This window comes from Phascolarctos cinereus, unplaced genomic scaffold (assembly GCF_003287225.1).
Source record: "Phascolarctos cinereus isolate Bilbo 61053 unplaced genomic scaffold, phaCin_HiC Scaffold_4;HRSCAF=312, whole genome shotgun sequence".
NCBI classification, from domain to species: domain Eukaryota; kingdom Metazoa; phylum Chordata; class Mammalia; order Diprotodontia; family Phascolarctidae; genus Phascolarctos; species Phascolarctos cinereus.
In genome coordinates this window covers 13556301-13580230 of record NW_027555847.1, presented here as the reverse complement: position 1 = coordinate 13580230, position 23930 = coordinate 13556301, and the positions used below count along the sequence as shown (strand labels likewise).

The window sequence follows — 23930 nt, the reverse complement described above, 5'->3', positions numbered from 1 at the left end:
TGGTGTCCTGGGCTACTTTGGCAGTCGGGAGAAACCTACAGGGTCTTCTGAATAATGCTTTTAAATGCATAAAATAAAATACATAGGATTATAAGGGAAAATGTAGTAATAGTTTCATATACATATCTATCCAGTGTGTATGCTCAAATATATAATATTTGTGCAGCAGTCTTTCCAAGAGACTGCCCCAAAAGGACTGTTTGCTGGTATCTTTTTTATCCTACACAATCTTTGCCCAAGGACGAATAAATGCCTTCATTTTCTTCCCCTTTATTCTTGGATCATGCCATTGTCATGCCACAGCTAGCTAGCTAGCTTCCTGGCATTTCCAATGGGCCTTGTAGTCTCATTTCTCGTAACCATCCCTTTTCAGCTCTGTGACTGCTAGTCTTTAACCCCTGGGACTTAACTCTTGCCATTATAAATCCTACGCATGTTTTTCTTAGTTATGTCTTTCTTTCTTGGTTCTTATTCTGGATTTATACAGGGTATCCCCTATAGTTTTAGGCTATTAAAATTGAAACTCAAATCAATATAGTTATGCCAATTTTCAGATCTATGTATCTATAATCTGTCTATCATCTCTTTATTTCTGTGATCTCTCTATACCTGTCTATCATCATCATCATCATCACCATCTCTTTCTATATTTATCAATCATCTTCTCTCCACATTTTCTATCTCTCTATTTTAAGTTGTTGAAGTTGAAACTGAACAATGTTGAAAGAGTTGAAGCCAACCCATTGTATTTATGCCAATTTTCATATCTCTATATCTCTAATCTATCTACCATCTTCTCTCTATATCTATCTTCATCATCATCACCATCTCTATCATCTTTCTGTGTTTATCTATCATCTCTCCACATGCATCTATCATCATCTCTCTTTATCATCTCTCTATTTATCTATTATCTTCTTTCCATCATCTGTCTGTCTGTCCGTCACCTCTCTCTATCTGTCTGTCCATCTATCATGTAGAGGTTGTGTCTGTTTTTCTAAACTTTTGCAAAACTCGTTCTTGCTTTTAGGACAGTTTTTATGTCAAGCCCTGTGATTTTATCACTATTGGGAGCCCCCAGCATAGAAATGCCCTCCACTAAGGAGGGCTGGCAGAACTTCCCTGCAACTTAACATCTTGGAGAGCTGCCTGGGGTCCTGGGAACTCGGGTAAATCACCCAGGGTCACAATCCAGCGTGTGAAAGAGCGATAATTTGGACTAGGTCTTCCTGGGTCCAAGGCTCTTTTCCCTTTGGAACATTGCTTCCCATTGATCACTGTTAAAAGAAATCATAGTCCAAGGCATTTCCTAAATGCCTAACACATCTTTAAACTTTCTAGTTTGCTAAATTTTGCATTTCATATAATGACATCATTAATAGTTGGCAAGAGAGACAGTGTCTTCTTGTTGATAGAGCCTTGACCTTCAATCTGGGAAGTTCCAGGTGTAAGCCCTGCTTCTCATACTTACACTGATGGTTTGACTATGGCCAATGACTTGATGTCCTCAGCAGGCAATGGGTTGCAGAGAAGGTGCCAGTCTGCACTGCTCATGTCTCAGCCATAGGTTGCTCCCTCCCCACCCTTGCCCCTGGATCTTTTTATCATCCCTTTTAGATCTTTAGTCCCTGATTCTCCCTGTGTTTTTGCTCCTAAGAGCCAGCATTTGTTACTTAATTCATTGCATTAAAAAAAAATCATAATGACTTCCGTATTTGGTTCCTAGGAAGGGGTCTGTCTCTTACAAATTAAACTTTTTAATGTCTGCAAAGAAAGTAAACAGAAAAAACAATCTACCCCCACCCCCCCCCAAAAGAAATCCAAACCTTTTCCCTTATACAGTGGAAATCTGAAATGGTCTCCAGTGACATGCAGTAGGTCTAAAAGTAGAGGTACAGGGTGTACCCCAAATCTGAGGGCAGTTTTAAGTCAGTAAGCATAAACACATGCTTGGGACAGCGTATCTTGACCATCACTTTCTATGGTGGCATATCTTTTCCCTAAGCCAGTTTTTGAAAATTAAATTTCTCCACTCAGTCTCAGGACCAATGTAACTGTGCAGAGTGAAACCGAGAATTACTTCAGTGCACCAGAAAATTCTAACCGTCTTTTAGTCTTTCTATGAAATAACAAGAAGTATAAAAATCTGAACACTACATTAGCCTAATTTGTTGTTTGAGTGTTCAAGCCACAATATGTTTTGGGAAGGTAGGTACAGATCACTTGTCTCCTTTGCTGATAGAGGTCTGATATCAGTCTTTATTTTTTTAAGTGGCCTTTTCGGAGAGGACGTGGTATTTTAACAAGATGACTTATTCTGAAATTCGAATATAGTCATAAATGTTTGAAGGGTCTTAAAAAGTATTTCCTTGCATAAAGGTGATACTCTTTTTATTAATGCTGTCAGGAAAAAAAAATTATTTCCTTACCCATTTCCTATTTTTTCTTACTAAAAAAGCAAATAATAGAAATTCACGCCATCTGGTATAACTCTTTATGCTCAATTGTAAATGTTTCAGATGAAACCAGTTTAGATCCTATTACGATGGTGTTTATAGATGTAAGAACTAGAAGAACAGTGATGAGAGCCACTTTATAAGCTTATTATTTATGTAGAAGTATTTTATTTGGTGTTAATATATAGATTAGAGAATGAAAAATAATTCAGGTGATAATAAAATACATGTATGCAATTCTCACTCTCCTCAATCTACTCTGCCCCACCCCCTGCAATCCCATGGAATTATTCAAAAGAATAATATTTTGTTCTCTTCCTCTAACAGATTTCTAAAAATTACCCAAGATTTTTCAATTCTGCAACAGTTTTTGAACATGAGATTATTTCATAACATTAAAGGCAATTTCTTCCTTGGGTGTTGCTTTTAAAAGGTATAAATACTGTTAAAACACTGCCCACTGTCCCTAAAACCTCATAGCTATAACACTTGGCAGTCCTTTAAAAAAGATAGTATATATACATGTCACTGCTAAAAACCAAGAGCGTCAGGGTAGAACAATCATCACGCTCATTCCTTAGGGGCTGTTTATGCTTTATTGTCAAGTCTAATCATTTGTTTGTTTGAAAGCGAATGCTCTGTCTTCATGAAAATTCTTAGAGCCCCGTCACCAAGTGAAAACGTCTTATAATGTCTCAAGCAGACTTCAGATTTTCAGGAGATTTTAAAAGGAGAATCATCACAGGTCTCTCGGCTCAGTTAACACTTTGCTATGCTGACACCTATAGGGAAGGAATAGTGTTTTAGTTGAGTTAACAAATAGTCATGCTGAGCATAGTGTAAACAGGATCTGATTTCTGAACTTGGTGAATTGTAAATCTCCTCTGCCTAGGGAGTGTCTATTCTTCAGTCTTAATGGACACCCATGCCATTCATTAGGAAATTGTATTTTTCTTCCTGCAGCAGTACTGATTTTCTTTCAGGAACAAATGTCTAGGAACAGTTTTATATCTCTTTTCCTAAACACCACTTAGATATTCTTTTGGCATTTCAGTTTGACTTTCGATAACTATTTGTAATCACAAAGCTGGACTTTCCCATATCAGTGAAGCTCAAAAGTTAGGTTTGTTTGTTCCCGTTTCTGAGAAAATGTCTTCCTCACTTGGCAGTGGATGAGACCTGACTGAGACATCCTTGACATTTCATTTTGAAATATGTACTATAGACAGTGATGAAATGCCAGATATAGAATATAGGGATTATAGACACTGATGAAAAATTCTTTTGTAAGCATTCAGGGATTCTAGAATCTGCTTAAAAGTAGAATTAAAGCTCACTGATATATTGAGGGAAAAATAATACCCAGATTAAGCATTCCCTGAAGTAGTTAATGAGTAAAATTCAATCTCTTATTTCCTCTGAGTGAGTCTCATTTAGAGGCCTTGGGGTCCCCTGTGAGTTGGGACTTTGTTTCACAGCAATTAGGGTTCATTAAATAAAAATGCTTTCAGAGTCCTGGTAAACTATTTACTAGAAACTATAAATGAACAATTGGCAAATATATTCTGAACCTGTACTCTCCTGACTGTGATTCTTGGCCAGTGATGAGGAAGGACCACAGAAAGATACTCGTAATGTTCTCTTTAGATGATCAGATTCCATAATGACTTTTATACCAATTGGGAAGAAGGTGGCAAAATTGTGGAATCTCTGTAGGAAATAAAACATGCCCTTTGCTCTTGGACTTAGCTGGTGAGAGGTCCTGATGTTGGCAGGAAACTGTGAGGATGATTTCTAAGAAGGAAGGAGAACCAGGAAGCCAACAGGATCTGAAGCAGTGCATTTCAGCACTTGCAATTGGAGGTGAGGGCAAATTAAAAATGTAGTCTTAAACCTGGAGATCTCCAAAAGGAAGGGGGATTGGCCCCATTAAACTGTAAATCTTAACCCTTACCTTTCCACCTGGATTCTTGGCAGCCAAGGGTAGTGCAGATGAAATTCATTCCAAATCTCATTGTCAAAGTCCAATCAAGATGACACTTGATGAAGGTCAGGCAATGCCTGTCAGTTAGGCTTGGCCAGGTTGGGAAGCCAATATTCATCCAGTGGAAAATGGCGTTTTTGTAGGCTACACTCATTGTTAAAGCAATGGGTTTAATATGAGAGCTGATTTTCCCTGAGATGTTCTTCAGGAGTTTCCAAACTCATGGGGATTAGGGAATGCCTAGGTGCCTCTCATCTGAAATGCTCCCCATTTTTCATGAATGAATCCATGTGCCAATGGCAGGTGCTAGAAAATTTATGGTTGTCATTTTTATGGTCCTTTTGAAAATTTTAAAAAGCTTTTTGAGAGTGCAAGGGCTTACAGCTGGTCAAATATTATTGAGCAAGAAAAAGCTAGCAGAGACAGACTCAGCACATTATACTCCCTCTTCCATTAGAAGAGCTGATTTCTTAGTAGATTTTGCCCCTACAAGAGAAATGGTACCTGCTGCAGTTCCTGTTATCAGCCTTAACATGACCCACTTAAATAAATCTATGCCAAAAGCTAGATGTCTGTCTTGGTTTAGTGAGAAGAGAACTCACTGGCTTTGGACCCACAAGCACCTGAGTTCAGCTCTTAACTGCCACATGCTAGTGGTGGGAACTTGGTCACGTCACCGTTAGAGCTTAAGGGACTCTCTGAGACTATATACATTGAAGAAAACTTATATGGGTAAAAGGAGTTTCCTATACCAGGAGCTCCTGATATCAATGAAATCATAGACCCAATCTCTATCCCTCCATATCATTGTGGTGACCAGAAGCAAACTGAAGAAAATAACTTTAAATTTTAATTAGAAGCATTTTATATGCATTTCTGCTTTTTAAATTTTTTTTTTAAATTAAAAAATAAAAATTTCCCCCTTTCCTTTTTAGGGCAAATTTTTAAGGAAACTGTTTAAATCAGAGGATTTTTAACCTTTTTTTGGTGACATTTGGCATTTTGCGACATTTCCATTTGGCAGTCAGGTGAAGTCCACTTCTCAGACCACTTCTCGGAATCATTTTTAAATGAATAAAATAAAATATGCAGGATTATAAAAGATCTGATTATATTGAAATGCAATTCTAAAAATAAAAAAAAAATCATAGACCCCAGGTAGATTAAGAAACTTCACCTTCAGAGAGAGTTGTGGTATTGGCTTTTTAAAAAAATTTTGTGATTGATAAATATTACTAACACATTCTAAAAGTGAAGGCAATTTTAAAATAACTCCTATTTTTAGCCATTTTAAAGCATTTCCCAAATTTTAACTGCTTTCTAGTTACAAGCATTTCAAAGTTCATAACTCGATCAATCCATCAATCAACAGATATGTATCAAGTGCCTCCTATGTACCAGGCACTATCCTGGGCACTGGAGTGCAAAGATAATCATGAAAGTTCCTTATGTTTTACTTGAAGAAACAATACAAACATATGAGTTATACAGAATATATGCTCAAAATATATACTACTTAAAAAGAAATTTCATGGGACTTAGAGCGTTGGATACATAAGCATCAATTATATCCATTTTTTTTCTTTAGGTTGAGATGAGTATTTTAAATTAATTACAAAAATATATTTAAAAATAGACTTCCTAAAGACTAGGCTTCCAATGAACAATTTCCTGATAATTTTTTTTGAAAGTCTAATACTTGACTTCAACTCAACACGTAGAAATGGCCACAAATGTATATTTTTGAGGATATGAGAGGCACGATTCAACTCAACGCAAAAAACACTAGGTGCCTAATGTTTTCAGGATATCCAGCTAGGTTCTGGGGACACAAAAGCCAAGAGAAAACCCACCCTGCCCCTCAGGAACTTCCACTTTAACCCAAAGGTCACCTGAGTATGCTTTATGCTTGGCCTATATGCTCCCCTGTCCTCCTTTTTACTCAGAGCTGAGTCCATGGAAAAATCAAGATCTTTCATCAGAGGAATGGAGCTTGAAAGCAAAATTATTTCCTTTCTTATCCTCATGCTTAAATAATATGTTACATGCAACCAATTTCATTTTTAAAAGAATGATTATTTCTGCTATAAATGCAAGAGTTATTTCTGTTTATACTAAGTTTTGGAATTTTATTTTTCTACTAAATCATTGCAAAGAGTGTCAACCTTCTCCCAGTAGTAGATTAGTATGGATTTTTTTCTAACCACGCATGTTTCCTCCAACTCCCTTCTTGGTTGTAGCTTGCTTACCTCGTTCTTCCCTTGAAATTCCAACAAACATAATGTAACCAACATCCCTGCTGGACATAATCGGCTAGCAGAATGGCCCACGTTCTCAAACGGCTCAACGTTTTGTTGTTTTGATTTATGGATTTTAAAGGGGAAAAAAAGTTTTCTGAATTTCCTCTGTTGAATGTACACTGTGGTTAAGTGCCTTGTTTTTCTCCTGCCCGCTCTTTGAAGAAGTCATTTAGGAATAATTGGAAACAAGGAGTAGGCTAAACATTGCACTGCCTCCTTGTCGCCATCTGTCTGGGACGATTTCAGCCAAAAATTGGGATGCTTTGGCTGCAAATAACCCTGCAATGTTATTCTTGTCATGTTTATGATGTCTGTTGTTGTCTGTGGACGTGTCCCCCACTCATGCATGTATTTGCGGGTCTGTGTTCATGTGCTTCTCCATGATTCTGATATTTCAGGTTGAGGGTGACCAGTCGAGGCATTTAAAGAAAAAAAAAAGGATTAATGGGACTGAATGTCAGGTGAAAATCCTTTCATGGTTACTACTTTGGGAAAGAGTCTAGTACGGAAAATTGGCATCTTCATTTCAACCACCATGGTCTATTGAAATGATTGGAATCAAAAGTCAATTCAATTTAATGAAACAGACATTTATTAATTTAAATGTCTACTATGTGTCAAGCACTGCATTGGGTACTAGGAGTATAAAGACAAAACAAAGAAGAAGGAAAGAAAGAGGCAGGGAAGGAAGGAGGGAAGGAAGATAGAAGGAAAGGAAAAAGGGAGGGAAGGAAGATAGGAAGGAAGAAAAGTGAGTGGGAAGGAAAGGGGGAGGAAAAAAGGTAAGAGGGAAGAAGGAAGGAAGATGGGGAAAGGAAAGAGAAAGGGAAGGAAGTAGAAAGGGAGATAGGTGAGTGGGAAGAAAGGAGGAAGGAAAGAAAGGTGAGAGAGAAGGAAGGAAGGAAGGAGAGAGGGAAGAAATGTAGGAAGGAAGAAAGAAAAGAAGGAAGGACAGAAGGGTGGAAGAAAGGAAGGAGGGAGGGAGGAAAGGAAAGAAGGAAGGAAAATAGAAAGGAAGGAAAGAGGAAAAGAAGATGGGAAGGAAGGAAGAGTCCCTCCCCACAAGTAGCTTACATTTTATCAAACCAGATATGTTATCTTCAGCGGCCAGTCAACCACTTTCATTTTCAGTCAAATAATATTGATTAAGAGGTGATTGGCCTTGGAGACAAAAAGACTTAAATTCAGGTCTTACTCTTGACACATACTAGCTGGGTGACCATGGGCAAGTGATTTAGGAAGCAGACATTAATGTACATGTATATGCTCCGGCAGCCTTTATGACTATGTTACAGAAGAGTATTGGCAGTCTACATTAAAGGAAGGAGTTTCCACACTGAGCAATCTCTACCCACCCTCATGAAATCCCATGTACATACGAATAAAACAAAAAGTTCTTATATACTTAATGTGTGCATAACACTGTGTGTAGGCCCTGAGGGGATATGCCAAGTTTAAATAAGACCTGATTACAAGTTCCACATCCGGGAACTTGTAAACTTAGTTGGATGTATGACAAATAACAATAGCACAAAATCATGGACATTTTTCTACAGGGAAAATGAGAATACAGTTGTAGGACTTACTTGCTTATGGGAGGAAGAAATTTAATGAAGTCGGCTTTGTCTAGGACTGGACAAATAAAAGCAAATGTCTTTAGTTCTTGCATAAAAGAAACTTCTTCCATCCCTTGGGAAAATCTACTTAAAAATAAGTTGTATGAAGTCAGGTTCTGTGACTGTTTTCAGACTAACAAGGAGATGTCTGCTTCCTATCACTTAGCAACATTTTCTTTTTCAACTGACAGGACACCCCAAATCCTTTTTTTTTTTTTTAGTATTTCGTAAGTTGACTTGTTTGGCCCTCGATATTTCCACCTCTTACCATTCTAAACTGTTGTCTTGATTATTCCTTAAAAACATAATGTCGAAGGCTCATAATGTTGAAGAAGACTCCAGGATGAACCCTGAATTTGCAGATCGAATGAAGCAGTTGGACAAAGAGGCATCTTACTATCGTGATGAATGTGGCAAAGCCCAGGCAGAAGTTGACAGGCTCCTGGAGATCCTCAAGGAGGTGGAGAACGAAAAGAACGATAAAGACAAGAAAATTGCCGAACTCGAAAGGTAGGTTTTAAAAGATTAAATGAAAAAATTAAATCTGTGGTTGAATTTCCATACTTTGAGTTGCCATTGGAGAGAAAAATCTCACATCTCATAGAGTATTTAATTTGCATGATAAAGACCATGGAGAGCCTGAGTTCAAATCTTGCCTCTGATACATTCAAGCTGGGTGACCCCGGGCAAGTCTCTTAATGCCTTGGTGTTCTGGACAGTTGTCTAAGACTGTATGGTTTAGAAGAGGCCGCTGACCTGTGTTGCTGAAGGGAACTACCTCACCTGGGAGTAAAGTTACAAGTCCTGCTCTTATATCCTATCCCGATATAGCCATGGAATGTGGGCAGGCAGGACAAGTAGTCTGTGTGTTTGGAAATTACCTGGGTTTATGCTTATGTTGAGATTTGGGACAATATTCAGAGAATCAATAGTTGTGTCCCCACCTCTCAGAATCTTTGGTTACCTTACAGAGGCAGCTCACATATCACCTCCTACACAAAGCAGCTAGCCCTCCCTCCCAAATCTACCTTTTATTCATTCCGATGCATTATGCATGTATGCTTATGTATGCATATGTCTCTCCATTAGAATGGAAGCTATTTCAGGGCATGGGCTTTTGTCTTTACATTTCTGGCATTTAGCATAGTGCCTGGTCCATAGTTAGGGGCTAATAAATGGTGGTTGATTGATTCCTCAAAGAAAAAAAAATCATATTTTTAGAAGTTATTGGAAAACTTGGTGGGAGGGACAATGTGGCATAGGGATAGTGAACTGGCCTTGGAGGCAGGAAGATCTGGGTTCAAGTTTTGCCTGTCATATACTGGGTTTTATGTGACCCTAGCACGTTACTCAACTTTTCACCCCCAGTCAGCTCTCTCAGAGCCTAAGTAGCAGAGAGGGAGTTTTTCCATTGGGATTTTTCCATATTATTGGGTGGATCTTTTGGGAATTTTGGTTTCCCTGCCATCACTGGGAGAGGACAAATACTTACAGCAAAGAATCCCAGGATCCCTGAATTGGAAAGAATCTCAGAGGCCATCCATCCCAATTTCTGTCTTTATAAAAAAAATCCCCTCTCTGATCAATTGATTTCTTTGTATGAAGATCTCTACAGGGGAAAACCCCATAACACAGGGCAGTCTATTCCATCTTTGGACAGCTCAGAGAGAGAGGGAGAGAGAGAGAGAGAGAGAGAGAGGGAGAGGGAGAGAGAGAGAGAGAGAGAGAGAGAGAGAGAGAGAGAGAGAGAGAGGGAGAGAGAGAGAGAGAGAGAGAGAGAGAGAGAGAGAGAGAGAGAGAGAGAGAGAGAGAGAGAGAGAGAGAAAAGATGGACAGAAAGAAAAAGAATGTGATGGATGAGAAAGAATGTTGTTGTCTTTTCCCATGCCAAAATTAGAGGAATATTGAAATTATCCTCTTAAAGAATCTTCCTTGAAGAGTTGATATTGGCTGGGCATCTGACCTTGGGCAAGAGGCAAGACATTTGATCTCTGATCTTCCGTCTTTAATTTCCCAATATGTAAAATGGGAATAATGCTCCCTGCTTCATCCATTTCACAGCATTGTGGTTGTGATCAATGGACTCTTTTATGGGAAATTGCCTTGAAAGTATCAGTCAACCACCAAGGGCTTGTTAAGTGCCTAGTATGTGTCAGGCCCTGTGCCAAGTACAAACTTGGAGCTCCCAAGTACTATGTCTAGTTTCTGCCTTCCTAAAACTTTTCCTCTGGTTTGGGACACAGCTGATATATGCAGCAGTGATCACTAGCAATGCTGGGCCATGGCTGGTCAGGTCCCAGTGAATGATGTAGGCAGTGAGCTCTACATGAGTTTAGGTGAGAGGAGATTAGTGTTACTAGGTGGGTGATGGGGGAGGTGTTCTGGAGAGATCTCACTACAGACTCTGGACTTGAAACAGACTTTGAAACTAGGTAGGACGTTCTGCTACGTTCAATTCAGCATTGAGTATAAAACACTATCTGCAGATATGTGGGCAGACCCATGGGGAGAAGGAGAGAAGCTGTGTGGTAGAGACAATAGTGTGTTGTACTTGGAGTCAGGAAGACCAGGGGTCAAGTCTTACGTCTGACACTTACCAGCTGTGTGACCATGGGCAGATTGCCATTCTCTCTCTGAGCCTTGAGCAGCTCTCTCAAATGACAAGTGGGTCACTCAGCCCAGGAACTTGATGTGTGGTGACAGCAGAGATTCAGGGCAAGTTAGCTAACACCTCAGTGCTGTGGGCATTATTTTTTCTGGTCTCCAGATTTCACTGGACTTGCTGGTCCCTAGGGTCCTTTCTAGTTGAGATACAGATAGTTCTGTTCAAGTCCAGCAAAAGCTTGAGGCTGCTGGCTTCAGACAAGAAGGGCAGTGATGGCAGGTAGACCAGATTGCTCAGTGCTCTGGCATCACAATTTCATTTGTATTGGGAACTCTCCCCAACAATGATCACCTGATTTCCAACTCTGAATCTTAGAGAGTTGCCTAGGACTCTGAGGGGTTAAATTATTTGTCCAAGTTCATGCAGCCAACATGGGTTAGAGATGAGGCCTGAACCTGTGTCTTTTTGGCTCTGAGGTCTGCTCTCTTTCCCACATAATATTCTGGATAGGTCCAGTTCCTCAACTGGGCTGTGGATATGGAGTTATAAATTCATTGCAAAGATGTTTCCATCTCAAGCTATTCAGAATCTTGAAGACAAGTTCATATTACAACAGAAGGCATATGGTACCCAGTGTAAAATTCTGGACTTAAGGAAGAGGTCCTGGGTTTGAATCTTTCCTCAGATATTTCTGTGTTATGTTCCATATGCAAGTCCCTTAACAGTCACTGCTGATTGTGTAAAGTGAGGGAATTAGGTTAAATCATCCCAAAAATCTTTTCTAGCTACAAGTCCTATGATCCTACAGGTATCTCTGGCCTGGAGGAAAGTTCCAGAGTCATTGAATTTGAAACCTGGAAGGTACCTCCACAGCCATCTGGTCCAACCCAGCCCAAGAACCAGGATTCTTTCTGACATCTCTTAAAATGGAAATTCTTCTAGGCTTAGGGTGATCTCAGCAGCTAGGTGGCACAGTGGATAGAGTATCAGCCCTGGAATCAGGAGGACCTGAGTTCAAATCCAACCTCAGACACTAGCTATGTGACCCTGGGCAAGTCACTTCACCCTGTTTACCTCAGTTTCCTCATCTGTAAAATGAGCTGGAGAAGGAAATGACAAACCACTCCAGTATCTCTGCCAAGAAAACCCCAAAATGAGGTCATGAAGACTCAGACATGATTGAAAAATAGCTAAAAACAATATCTCACCAAGGTACTAACTCCAATGTTATGGGATTCCATGTTCGTTTATACTGAGATCATCAATGGAGCCAAACACTCAGGAGTCCAGTTTGAATGATTAAAATCATGAGTGCTTAGTCAAGGAAGGAAATTTTCAAGTCTCCAAGCTAATAATAAATTAGCTTAGAGAAGAATTACCAAGTAATTCTTGATGTCAAGAAGATCTGGGTTCAAGTCGTGTCTCTGACATGCCGTGGCTGTTTGATGCTGAGTGACTCTCAGCCTCTTGTTCAAAGTCTTTGAATTATAGAAAAGGTGCTTATAGCACCTTTTCTATACAACTCTGGTGGTTGGCCCAGGATCTCCATACACCAATGAAATTGCAAAATCATTCCCTATTCCTTTCGTTCTTGTTTGGTCACGTCAGCTGTGGCCAACTCTTCATGACCCCGTTTGGGGTTTTCTTGGCAAAGTTACTGGAGTGGTTTGCTATTTCCTTCTCCAGCTCATTTTACAGATGAGGAAACTGAGGCAAACAGGGTTAAATGACTTGTCCAGGGTTGTACAGCTAGTGTGTGAGGTCATATTTGAACTCAGGACGATAAGTCTTTCTGACTCCAGGCCTGGCACTCTGTCTCTATTCCTAATCCACCCCTAACACTAATAATAGTAATAACTAACATTTATGTAGGGCTTTAAGGTTTAAGCGGTGTGTGTGTGTGTGTGTGTGTGTGTGTGTGTGTGTGTGTGTGTGTTATGAATGAGGATGGGGGAGGGGAATAAGGAGGAAGAAAATAAGATGTAGGTGCCTACTGTGTGCAGTAGTAGCATTTGTGATGTAGGCACTAGTATCCACATTTTGTAGCTCAGTAAATTAAGGCTAAGAAGGACTCACTGCCTCACAGGAGACATTTGGACGCAGGTCTTCCTGACTCCAAGCCCCTGTTGCAACCACTGATCCACATTCTGCTCAAACAAGGGTTCTTATCATTCACTTGGTCCTAGACCCACTGGGCAGTCAGTCTAGCAAAGCTTATGGATCCCTCAAAATAATATTTTTAAATGCATCAAATATTAAACATCGAAATACCAAGAAAACCAATTCTATAGAAATGCAGCTGTCAAAATGTTATTCCAGTGTAAGGCTATAGAGTCCAGGTTAAGAACCTTTGCTCTAGATCTGATTGATTTTGAGGCTGAAAGTATGAAGAGAACTTTTGGAAAGCTAGGCAGCATCATATCATAGAGAGCAGCAGAGCGGATACTGTCTTCATTCCCCAGATGATTCCTTTCTTTGGCCAACTGAGAGGCCTCTGAGGGGCTCAGTGAATCAAGCACTGGGCCTGGAGAAACAAAGACCTGAGATTAAATGCAGCCCCAGATACTTAATAGCAGTGTGACCCTGAGAAAATCACTTCCCCTCTGCTGTGCCTCAGTTTCTTCAAATGTAAGATGGCACCTGCCTTGCAGAGTTGCTCTGAGGATCAAATGAAATAATATTGGTAAAGCACTTAAAGCCACAGTGCCTAGAACATAGTAGGTGCCTAATAAATGCTTATTCCCTTCCCCCACAGCATTCTCCCCCCCCCCCATCCATAGGTTTAGGGATGTAAAGCAAACTTAGAGAAGGTACAACTGAAATAGCTGAGATCAGAGATCAAAGGCTGGATAGGGCCATGGAGGCATTCCATCCAATTCTCTCATTTTGTAGATGGGGGATCTGAGGCCTAGGCAGGTGAAACAACTTATCCAAGGACATGGGGTGAGAACTGGAGAGAGAACCAAGCCGCCCTCACTCCAAGTCCAGACGTTCTTCCATTGTGCCCCTCCAAAAGTCATCATAGCAGGTGGGGCATGGCGGAGCGATGGAGGCAATCAATCCATCAGTCCATTCTATTGAGGGAAAAACACACCTGCTCACACACATATATATGCACACAGATATATGCACGTGTGTGTGTGTGTGTGTGTGTGTGTGTGTGTGTGTGTCCATATAAAACAGATACAAGATGGCGGTGGGAAGCTCCCATGTAGAAGGGGATGATGGAGCAGAACCTTGGGATTCTTGGGTCAGATGACGGTGGTTACGACAGCATCAGGCTGAAGGTCCAAGTTGTTTCAGGAGGATACAATCTCTGACGCATACGTAGTAAGAGGCACCATGACTGACACAGGGTGTGCCGTGTCCTTACCTAGCTGCTGTCCTCCTAGGGAGCGTGGAAAGCCAAGTGTGTTCTCATATTTGTTGTTGTTGGGATGGAGGGAGGGAGGATGACTGCTTCTCCCCACCTGGGGTGGCCTTGCATTAGGGAACTCCCAGTGGGGAAGCTCCCTCCACTGCTGCAGGGAAGAACCTTCTATGAAACTCTTAGAGGGGGCCCAGAGCGCCGAGAGAGTAAGTGACTAAGCCACACAGGGTCTGAGATTTAGAACTGGACACCCTGGCCTTGCTGCCCCCTCAGCTCAGGCCACTGTCTCCTGGATCCTCACTCACCCAAAATCCCCTGGGTTCCGAATGAGAGCCCCCAGTGTTTAGAAATCTCCCAGTGCAGATTCAAGTCCCTCATCCATCTGGAAAAGACTTCCCAGCAACATCTCTCTGGTTCATCCAGTGACTTTGGAAGACTTTGTATCCTTTGTTTACAAACTTTGATTGATTGATTAATTGATGGAGTATCTGTTTTTACCTGGTTTAGGTATCAGGGCATACAGTCTCATAGCTTCCTTTAAGTGGAATGGCATAATTGACCTGCTAACTCAAGGACCTCCACCCTTACATACGAATGGGGAAACTGAGACTGAGAGGTTGTGACGTCCCTAGCTTGGGGTGTGTGTGTGTGTTTGTGTGTATTCTGTGTGTCTGTATCAGACCTGTGTTTCAGACAGGTGATTTCATCTTGGAGACCTCTCAACAAAGAAGAGTCTGCTCCCAAGGCAGATTGTCATGTTACCCACAGTTTATGCATGTTGTCCTCTCATTAAAATACAGGCTCCTTGAAGGCAGGAGCTTTTTGTCCCCTTCCTTTGTGTGTGTCTCCAGCACTTAGGGCAGCATGGCGTGCTCATGAAGCACTTAGATGGCCTCAGCACCCCAGTGACGTAGGCAGTAGGTTCCCGAGGTCAGATGAAACCCAGGTCATCCTGGTTTCTAGATCACTAAGGCCCAGTCACCCCATCTTTAACCACTCCAAAACACAAGCGGTAATGTATGCTGCATTCTCTCTCAGGGGGATTGGGAGGCCTAATGACCTTATAAATCGCTTTCATATAAAAGAGAGACCCAGAGGAATGCTAATTAGTTATCAGGTATTGTATACATAACATAATTTTCAAGTGAAGAAAACAGGTCCTAAGTGGATGGGGCCTTCAAATCACCAGGGGGTATTAACATTTTTATTTCTTCAATCTGGTGTGCATTAAGACAACAGGGATTTTTACAGGCATTTATCTGTATGTATTTTCTGCACATTCTCCTTATCTCACTCTCTGTCCCTCTCCTTAAACCTGTCACCTCCCAGGCATTGTAATTCACAAAGCATGTTGTGAGAGGGCTCTGTCCGTCTTCTATTGACTCCTTTGTCTGGAGTCCAACAGGGCATCTTTGTGGCATCTTTGTCTCAGCCCCAGAACACATGAAGGCAGACAGTCTGGGTGGGCGTGGTGGAGTAGCATGGCTTCTTTGGGAAAGGAAACAGCCTGATTTTCCAAGGCATTCTCTGCTGGGCTCCATGTGGCTTCAGTCCCTCACTTCTCCCTTGCATTGTGAGATGGCCTCCTTCTGATTAGGCCATATCTCATGTTCTTGGCTCTGACCCTAAAATTCATACCTCATAAGACTGGGAAGCTACAGATCTCTGAGCCGCGGGGACAGACATCTCCATTCCAACATTGTGGAGGAATGGTTGTAATTAAGTCTGTGATTCAGAGATTGGAAATTGGTTTTGAAGGGATTCTGCAGTCACCCATTCGAAATGGGACTGACCTGGCTGGGGAGCTCTGGTGCCAGTCATGTGCAAGGGAAGATGTCAGGTCCAGGGCCTGCTGGCTCCTTGTAGCAGAGCCCCACATTTCTACTTTTTATCCAAATGGATTCTTTGCTTTCTCGAAGCTGTGTTGTCAGTCTAGAAATCCACCTTCCTTCTGTTCCCATTTGGGTCGACTCCACAATGGGTAAATTTCATGGGCAGCACACCAGGATGCATACCTATGAACAAACTCTTAAGTTCTTTGTGAAAGGAGGGTTCTTTTCGTTTTCCTATCAGCACGATTAGGCATTAGAGGTTGCTTTTCAAATTACCTGTTAGCCCTGTGTGATCTACAGGCATCTTTGGGGTGGGAAAATGGTTTCCCTTTTATGACAACTTGACTTCCTGGGCCACTTACCTGTAAACCAAGGTAATGCCTGGAATCCAGAGATATCTGCCTCCAATTATGTTTTCCTTCTCCTAGTCCCTGAGAGCAAGTTCTGGCAAGGGCCACTTCCCTGCTTATAGACCCATGGAGACCCTTTTTGGTTCAAGTACAATTGAAAGGAAAAAAAAAGCACCCTGATAATGGACTGGAGAATAAGTGAATGCACACTTCAAGGTCTGACTGTGCCTGGCAGTAGAAATGGGCAGCATTTCAAAATCGATAATAAAATAGAAATACCTGGTTCAAATCCCCAACCCCATATCCTGGCTGCATGAACCTGGGCAAAGCATTTAAGTTCTCAGTACCCCCAGCAATTCACTCAGGCTTTCAGTTGCAGACCAAGTGCTGGTATGCATTAGTAGAGGGCATTTCCTCATTGGGAATTCTCAATGCAAAAGAAATTATGGATGTAGTTGAAAGTTAAATTAAACACAAATAGATTTAACTTTCAGGGATCTCCTACCAACTTACTATTATTAGAAGAAAAAATAGAAATAAAAATGGAAGCTGTGTGTCTCTACCAACATGGGTGCCTTGGTCTTCACTCATCTCCCTGAAGCAAGAGTAAGGCATCGTGTGGATCAGAAAGGGGTCACAGAATTATGGGAAAGATAGATTCAGGGCTGAAGGGACCTTAGAAGTTCTTGACTCCGTCACCTTCATCTTACAGATGAGGAAACTGAGTTCTAAAGAGAATATATGCAAAAAAGGCCCAGCAATGGTTGTGTTTTCTTACTGACATAATATCAATAATGATAATGATGATGATTATAATAACAGTGATAATTTTAAAATATTGCTTTGAGTTTTGCAAAGTTTTTGCCATCAGCTTGGTGATCCTTGTTTAATTTGACCCTTTTAAAGGAAGCCTGAAGTTTGGAGATCTAGCCCAAGAAACCAGCCCTCTAATATACCTGATAACTTCTCAACCAGCCTTTACTAGTGAGGGTGAACACACTATTTCAGAACCATCCCATTCTACTTTGGAGACAGCTATGATAATAATGAGAAGCAATGCGGTAGAGTCAACTTTAGAGGTCTGGCTTTAGAGTCAAGAAGAGCTGGATTGAGTCACTTCATCTCTAAGTGTCCTAGGCAACTCTCTAGGATTATCAGTTACAGGCAAGTGATGCCGTAATTTGGTGGAAGGAGTATTCATAGTGGAAATCCTCGATATTAATGAGCTCAAAGGATCATAAATTCAGAGCTAATGGACCTCAGAGGCCATGTCATCCAACCCTACAGTTTTACAGGGAGCAAATTGAAGCCCACAGAGGTTAAATGGTCTCATAGGTAGGAACGTCAGAGGCAGGATTTGAACCAGATCCTTTGACTCTAAACTTAGTACATTTTCCATTATGCTGCATGTGTCCTCTCATTTCATTAAATTGTGGTTGACTTTGAAAAATTGCATCAGAAACATTCTGTAGTAGAAGTATATAAATAAATGTGAGCTGAGAAAAGGCTTTGCATTTTATGTGACAGGAAGAAGTGACTACAGGTATGAGAAGGCTTCCATTCCATAGCATTCCAGATGGGGGGTGGATTCTTGTCATGTGCCATCTTTGCCAGTGGATTTCTCTTTGAAATTCATTACCATATTATTAACATATTCATGCCAAGTTGGTTGGAGATGATTTTACACCATTTTTGAAAGGTTAACAATTCAACCCAAGGGAGGCCATATCTTCACACAAGCTTTAATGGGCAACAAAATGATGAATGGAATCTATTGGTGGATGACCACAGTGCACTATGATGGAAATGAATTTGCAGACGAAGGATCTGCCTTTAGAATTTCCCTCTGCCACTTTCAGGTTATGCAACATTAGACAAGCAGCTTCATCTTTCTTTGCCTCAGCTTTCTCATTGTAAAGTAGAAGGATTGAACTAGGTGACTTTCTGGGTCCCTTCTAGCCTTAGGTCACTGATCCAATGACCATGTTCAGCTCTTATTTATTTTTAGAATTTTATTTATTTTCAGCTCCAAATTTTCTCCCTCTTCCCTCTCTTGAAAAAGCAAGAAAAACAAAACATGTTACAAACATATGTAGTCAAACAAAACACATCCCTGCATTAGCCATGTCCAAAATAGCATGCCTCAGTCATTCCTCTGAGTCCCTTGCTTCTCTGTCTGGAGGGATGGCCTTGGGATCAGGAAGGACTGGGGTTCCAGTGTCGCTGCTGACTTATCCTAAATCTATAATCCTGGGTAAGTCACTTAACCTCAAAGAGCCCCAGACTACATTTCTAAGACTAGAAGTTACAGATGAGGTGACAATCAGCATTGGGAGAGGATTTTTCTATGCTGAGAGATCTACAAAGATATGAAATCATCTGCCTGAAACAAATGTACAAAATATACATACACACAAACCCCAGAAAAAACATACAGAAATTGAATTGATCTCAAATAGAAGATAGTCGAAAGACAAATTTTTGAGTTAATTTTGTTTTTTTTTTGTATTTTTAAAGAATAGGTAAAAATACTACTAGAAAAATACCCTGGTGGTATATAGATATGTGTGTATATATGTGTGTGTGTATGTATCTATTCAATAGTATATATTAGATAGCACATATATATATATGTATATATATATCTCATATATAGGTAAATATATATAATAATGTATATAGTAACATATATCTGTGTATATGTTAATGTATATATTAATATTATAATATTTTGACAGCTAATTGTAAATGCATTTTAGATATTTTATACTAAGCATATGGGTATTTATAGTGATGAAATATGAACTTTATTTTCACAATCAGAAGAAAAAACACCAAACCCTGTTTTCAGCTCTGGAAGAAACTGTATTTTATGGGTGATGGTACATGAGGATGGGGAGGGAGGTGGAGGGGGAGGAGAGAATGCCTTAACCGAAAGATCCCTGACTTTGTCTGGGATCGTTCCTAGGCACATGGCTTGCTGAACCCCTAAAATAATGATCCCTGACCCCACATAGCCAGATTGCTCAGTCTCTTTTAATTTTCAGGCATGAAAAGAGAAATAACCAAGGGAATATGTATTGGTCCAACCCTTGCTGGTTCAAATCATATCTGTGTGACCCCTGAGCTTATAACGAGATAGGCTACCTTTGTGATTTCCACTTCTATTTATTAAATCATAAAAGTTTATGGACCTACAGATAGGGAATGTCTATATAAATATTCATACCGGAATCGGCCAAACTCTGCCGTTGGCTGACTCGAGGGCACCTCTGATTTGCATCAGAGGGGGCTGCACTGGGGCCTCTGAGGCAGAAATTGGCTTCCGGGGGAGAATTCTCGATACCCTAAATTGCAAGGTATACTCACGGCCTTTCCAGGGGCATATCAGGTACAAATGAAATAGAAGTGCTTAGCACAATGCCTGCCACTGAGTGGGTGCTTAATCAATCTTGATGGATCAATCGATGCTCACTGTTTGCTTGTGACTTTGCTCAATAGTGCATCCATTGGCTATCTGTTTGAAAACTAATGCTTGTCTCCCCTTTCTTTTATTCTCTGCTTCATCCCTTTCTTCCTCTCTGCTTCTCCTCCAAATTGCTGCTTCCTCCCTTGCTGCCACCAGCTTGAATTCCAGGTCAGTACTTTCGGCTCTCTTATTTTTTTCTAAATGCTTGTCCTTTCTAAGCTTGGCTTGTTCCTTACACTTGTTTTTAATGCAGTTTTGTAATGTTGTCTTCTGGCCATTGTTTCCCTCATCTCATGCCTAGGGTGGTCCGTTATGTGAGTGGGCGGGATCAAAGGAAAAAAATGAGCCTTTGGGTTGTTCCTTAATCTGTCCCTTCTCCACGATGTTATTGTTTTTGTCACTCCATTGTGATAATAGATAACAAGGTAACACATTTCTCTGAAGGATCTCTGAGTTTTGAGGAAAGGACGATGAAACGTGGCGCCCTGAAAAATGAATGCTGCCTTCTAAATTTAATTCAGAAGAACAAAAGATTTGGCAGTGCCACTGAGACTTAAAAGCTCGATTTAATAGCTTGAGCCATTCAGACCTTTCGCTTAATAAATCACAGTGTTTTGAAAGATTTATAATACTTTTTTAAAAAGTCACTTTTGAAAATTATCAGTGTGTTGGTAACATATTGTACACACATGTTATTTCCTGCCATTGTTTGGGTTTTGACTTTTTAGCTTAGTTTTTATTAGTCATATAACAATCTTTAATTACTGAAGTTGTAGCACATGGAGACAGCCTTCAAAATGGGTTGAGGGTTAGCTACGTGAACTCTGACATTGATCAACACAGCGTATGCTGTGTCGTGGAATGTCCTTCACAACCAGCCCCAGGCAGGCTGCTACTTTTAAACTTCCAAAGACAGAAGGCTCAGGTCAACATTTTGTTCTTTGTTAGGTCAAGCAAGTCTAGGTACTAGTTTCTAAGATATAAAATATTTTTCTGTGATCTTATCTAATGTAGTTATGAATTTCTCTTTCCCTATACCACTTTCCATGTAGAATGTAAGCTCTGTGAGGGCAGAGTTGCTTTTTCCTTTTGCCTTTGAATCCTTAGTGTTTCACAAAACACTTAATCAGTTTTGATTGAGTTAGCTTTTCCCGAGTCCTAGATCAGTTTTTTGAAAACTGTTTTAAGACGCAGAAAGCCCTGTTTCGCTCCCCAGACTCAGCAGTCAGAAACTAGTGACGGCATCTTCACTAGCCACAATTTGTTTCAGAATTTTTCAGGACTCTGTGGAATGCTTGGTCCTTCTCCCTTTCTGGCACACACAAATTGGGGCTCTTGAAGGTCTTTCTCATGAAGGTAATTCAGAAAAACAAAACCAAATAAAAAAGCCTTCCCATCTTTTATGCTAAAATTGTCTCTCCGCTGAGGCTCATGGCAGTTATAAAAGGGATAGGTTGCCGCTTCCCTTTCCTTGACACCCCCTCCCCCCAAGCAGGCACTGACTGGCCAGTTTGAAGCCAGCAATGATGCAAGGAGCAAATCGTCTTGTCTTTCTCACCGGCTCATTCAAAGTCCACGCCAGAGAAGGTTCCCCACAGCCAGTGGACAAGCTGGGTTTTGCCAGGATCTTGTTCTACTTTGTGTGGGGCAGAGACCTTCATTGGTGCATGTGGGCAGAGACACACTCAGAGAGAATGATGGAGGGGGAAAAGAAAACATTCGAGAGGGTGCGACCTCAGCCCTGTGGCCGCCCGTTATCCAAACCTTCGCTTGTGGTTTGGGATTGGCTTGGTTCACCCTGCCTGCCTCTTTCTTCTTTCCTGTTTTGCCTTTTCTTCTTCTTGCTGAACTTAGTTGTTTTTCTTTGCTTTCAGGAACTTCCCTCCCTAAGTCCAGGAACATCTTTCTCTCACACACCTCAGACCTTTGGGTCTGGTCTTGGCCAATAGAACACCGGACTGTTCGGATGTGGTGGTTTGTGCTGGGGGAGAAGTGAAGGAGAGTAAATGGATTTCCTGGTCTTCCAAAGGATAGGAATGTCGGCGCAGCAGTTAGCTAGTTGTTCGGCAAAGATTTATTAAGCCAGGCACTGTGCTAAATGCGTAGTCGGATTAGAAGGAGGCAATGCCTAGCTCCCTAGCACAGTTTAGCGCAAGCGGGACTGGATGTAGAGCCAGAGAACCTGCATTGAAATCCCACTTCTGTCCCTCGTTTGACATGAGGCCCATCACCTGGCATTTCTTGGCCTCTGTTTGCTCTGCATTGACCTCTAAAGTCCCTGGCAGTTGTATTTCTGGGGTTCATTGGCACATCTGTTTGGGGATGGGTTGACCCTATATCAAACAGAGATGTTTTTCTGGTGGGCTGGTATTAGCTGGTCATCTTGGGAAGAGAAAAGCCAATGACTTTCCAAGGCTTAGTTGGGCTTTGATGGTTGCCCAGATTGACGAGGCTGCTTTTCTAAACTTGTCTGAGTTTACTAGGAAAAAGAAAACACAGCATTTTAACAAATATCAGATCCCCAGCCAGTATGTTTTTGTTACGTGACTTCTTAATCAACTTTTGCATATTTGGGTGGTTGTTTTTGACATGGGTTCCCCTCCCCATTGAATTCAGAAATCTTGGTGGCAGAAGAGTTGGGGCCTGAAGAGGTCTCTTTTCTGTCAAGAACCTTGTTACCTCCTGCACTTGCATTTTAACAATCCTTATATGCGTAGTTAAAAAACAAAACAAAACAAAAAAACAAAAAGCAACCTAAGCACGTGTGTCAGGTTGCATATGTGATCTCCTCAGTCTGTTTCCTGTTTCTTTTCTTCCTCCTCCTCCCTTGCCTTTGGCAAATTTCATTTATAACAGGAAAGTCAGACAAAAGCCAAGGTGGTAAGTGCCTGAGATCATCTGCCTTGTTGGAAGGCCCATCTCCACATCCAAAGAGAATGGAGTAGAGGAACAGCTGGGTCATTACCCCGTGGGCTTGTGTGACTGAAAGCAGAGGACTTCATGGGGTGGGGCTGATCTAGACCATTGCCTATGGTAATTAGCAATAAAAATGGAGCCTGGGAGAGGAAACTTCTGCCTGCCTGCCTCCCTGCCTCCCCAGTGGCTGTTTGCACATGTGCAGTCCATATTTTGGGGAGGGTCTGTAGATGGATGGCCACATGCCTCCTTCATGTGGAAACCTGCCTTTGTTGAGGCCGATGCCTGGCAACACATATTACCACTCTGTTAGAAAGGGACTTCAAAACCTTCCCTCTCTCTCTTTTTGACCAAAATAAACTCTTTGTTAGGTTTCTCCCAAAGCCAAACACTGTGTTGGCAGACCCTCATTCCTCTGGTAGAAGATGAAGTCAGTCTTCATGGAGGTCCACAAAGAAAGCATTGGAAGTTCTGTGCCCAGAGTATCATGGCCGGCTCTGTCCTGCTCTCTAGGGGCAGTTCTTCAGCACGGCCTCATTCTCCATCTTTGGAAGGATCATGAAGAGAAAATGGGCCAGTGGCCCTCGCTGCCCTGCTACCTGGCTAGCCACTGGGTCTGTGTATTAGGAAAAGAGCAAGAAGGCTGGGGACACCCTGGCTCTCTACAAGATAGTGAAAAACTCCAGAAAAATGAGATGTTGGGGACAATTGGGATCAGAAAGTATGGAGATGGGAGGTACCATAAGGTTCATCTACCCATTTATATGTGTGTGTGCATATATATATATATATATATAATATGTATATATATACATATATAGATGTGTGTATATATATACATATATAATATGTATGTATATACATATATACACACACACACACTTATAGCACGTGCAGGTGTATGTGTAAAATCAGTGTTATTGTTATCTTTTGATTTTATATCATCTGCATTTCCTGGTGCATCCCTGTCTTCTCCTCCCAGAAACCCATAGCTTATGAGAGGAAAATTGCAAACAAATAGAGGAAAAAAGA

General features: G+C 41.1%; 1 protein-coding gene across 6 annotated transcripts in view; it reads left to right on the top strand.

Annotated features, from left to right (window-relative positions):
- ERC2 (ELKS/RAB6-interacting/CAST family member 2) overlaps window positions 1–23930 on the top strand; it is a 1023879-nt gene that overhangs the window by 427768 nt on the left and 572181 nt on the right. For all 6 annotated transcript variants that reach the window (XM_020970639.2, XM_078152062.1, XM_078152065.1 and 3 more), the window contains one exon: window positions 8673–8866. In XM_020970639.2, coding sequence (XP_020826298.1) covers window positions 8673–8866 — 194 coding nt within the window. The remainder of the gene's footprint in view (window positions 1–8672; window positions 8867–23930) is intronic.